Raw genomic sequence first — 2,500 nt, 5'->3', positions numbered from 1 at the left:
TTGTCCAAAACCAACTGAAAAAGCAATTTTAAAATAACTATTCCTGCAAGGGAAAATAAACCACAATATCCCGTCCCTTTCGGTTGGCAGAATGGATGTCGAAGACACTATGTAGAACAGAGTGGATAATAAGGAAGTGTATTCTGCATGAACAGCAGGAGAGTCACAGGCCCCTTCTGCACATGCAGAATAATGCACTTTCAATGCACTTTCACCATTGTTTGCAAGCGGATTTTGCTATTCTGCCCAGTAAAATCCATCAGCAAAGTGGATTGAAAGTGGATTGAAAGTGCATTATTTTGGATGTGCGGAAGGGGCCACAGAGGGTCCATTTTGATTCTGAGTGAATCTCTCAACACATATTACACTCCATGCTTATATACAGAGATACAAAGCTGGTTCATCCAGCGCAAAGTCAAATTATAGGCTGAATAAATAACAGGAAAATCCATTACTCCCCCTCCCCCCTATTCCTGCAAGGGAAAATAAACCACAGTATCCAGTCTCTTTAGGTTGGCAGAATGGATGTTGAAGATAAATGTTTTACTATAATCTAGTAAAGGTATGTTTAAGAACAAATGTCTCTCATCACCTTCCACACCTGTCCTTGCATATATTTTTTGTTATTTGGTGAGCAGCTATGGAGTTAGAAGCTCATCAAGACTAAAATTTCATCGAAGGTGGGCTCAGGGCAGGATGTATCAGTTTATTTTGCAGCTCCTTTTTCCATATGGAGAAAACAACTAAGATGGGGAAGGGACAGTCTCCAATGCATTTTGGAAATGTGCTTTTGTGTATTTAGAGCTTGGGTGTATAACAATAACAACAACAACAACAACAATAACAACAACAACAACAACAACAACAATAACCTTTAATGGCATAATTAAAACAACAGCAGCAATATACCAGCAACAACGGTAACCTCCAGTACAATGATACAATGATACAATCTCCTGTACAGTTATAACCGTTTGCTGATGACAGAGCACAAAAAGTTAGCCAGCGCTTCCAATACACTTGCAGAACCACAATCCAGCATCGTTACCACAATTGATAGATCAGTGTCATCAATGGGGGGGTTTTAGCCACGGGTTTAGATATTTGTTCCTGGCTAAACTGTGTAACGGGCAGTGTAATATCACCTGTTGGATTGATTCTTCATAAGCTGAACTGCAGGGACAAAATATTTCATTAAAAGGCACTTTCTGTATTCTACCCTGAGTGGTAGCTGAAGGGAGAATATTGCACCTGGCAAGGGTCAGGGCTCGTCGCGGTTTGGGTTCTAGAACCAAATGGAAATATTTGGCCATGGTATATGGTTTTAACGGTACACAGCTTGGGTGTAGCTGGAGAAAAAGATGGAGGCATAAGCCCAAAGCTACCCAGAAAAGATAGAATTTGGCCCCTTCCGCACACGCAAAATAATGCGTTTTCAAACCACTTTCACAACTGTTTGCAAGTGGATTTTGCTCTTCCGCACAGCTTCAAAGAGCACTGAAAGCAGTTTGAAAGTGCATTATTCTGCATGTGCGGAATGGGCCTTAGAAGCCTTGTTCTGGTGGCAACTGCTCTCTTCTAACCCTTTGCAGCGGAAGCAGGACAAACAATTCAGAGAGAGCTGCAGGATTCTGGGTGCCCAGGGGATGCTTGCTTCCAGGTCTGTGATGTCAGCAAGGAGTGTGACATTCAGGTAAGCCAGGCTGACCAGACGTCCCGCTTTTGGCGGGACAGTCCCGCCTTCAAACAACTTGTCCCGCGGGTTATTTAAATTGTCCCGATTTTTGGGAGGCTGCCGCACTGCCTTCTGGGCGCAAGGCAGTGCGGCAGCCTCCCGCGCACGCGGCTGCAGGAGCACGGCCTTCTGGGGCTTGCCGTTTCCCGCCCTATTGCTTCCTCGGGGGTTCTTCTTCAGCATCGCTGTTATTGTCATATTCAAATTCTCAGATGTCTAAATGGTTGTGACACTGTTCTGGGCCTTTCCTCTTGAATAATGCTCCTGGTGTTTCTCATGTGCAGAATCACGTCTCTCTCCTCTGCTCAAGTCCTTGCATGAGGTTCCACTTGACTTCTCCATCAACTGTAAACTTCTAGTCCTCGCTCTCATAGCATGCCATTCCCATGGCTGGTGTGAGAGGTTTCGGGAGTCTGACAATGGGCAGGGCTCAGAAATTAAATTCAAACAGTGCCTCCTTAATCCTGGGCTAAGTTGGGTTGGAGGGCGTGATAGGACGCTGAAGAGCTTAACAGTGGAACTTTCTTTTTGGAACCAACAAACTGGATAGCAAAGAGAAGAGATGAACCTAGTTGCCTTGCTGAGAGAGGGAGAGAATTCTAGACTGTTCTAGAAGGAGAACCTAAAAGTAGCAGAGAGATGGCCCTTTAGAATGAAGTGACTCCCCCTCCAGTCCTGTCTAGTTAGAGGTTGTTGGCCCTTGCAGGAACTTCTTCTTGGGACATGTGACATCGCCATATTTCAGCAGTGAGCTGTTCACAGATC

The 2,500-nt window shown here is 44.8% G+C and overlaps 1 protein-coding gene across 1 annotated transcript in view; it reads right to left on the bottom strand.

Moving 5' to 3' along the window:
- Positions 1-2,193: 2,193 nt before the first annotated feature.
- LOC125444289 (17-beta-hydroxysteroid dehydrogenase 14-like) overlaps positions 2,194-2,500 on the bottom strand; it is a 20,351-nt gene continuing 20,044 nt past the window's right edge. The window contains exon 10 of the mRNA XM_048516716.1: positions 2,194-2,315. Coding sequence (XP_048372673.1) covers positions 2,194-2,315 — 122 coding nt within the window. The remainder of the gene's footprint in view (positions 2,316-2,500) is intronic.

The sequence above is a fragment of the Sphaerodactylus townsendi genome, linkage group LG15 (genome assembly GCF_021028975.2).
Source record: "Sphaerodactylus townsendi isolate TG3544 linkage group LG15, MPM_Stown_v2.3, whole genome shotgun sequence".
In the NCBI taxonomy this organism is placed as follows: domain Eukaryota; kingdom Metazoa; phylum Chordata; class Lepidosauria; order Squamata; family Sphaerodactylidae; genus Sphaerodactylus; species Sphaerodactylus townsendi.
The sequence above is the reverse complement of the archived record's forward strand: the minus strand, read 5'-3'. Positions and strand labels throughout refer to the sequence as shown.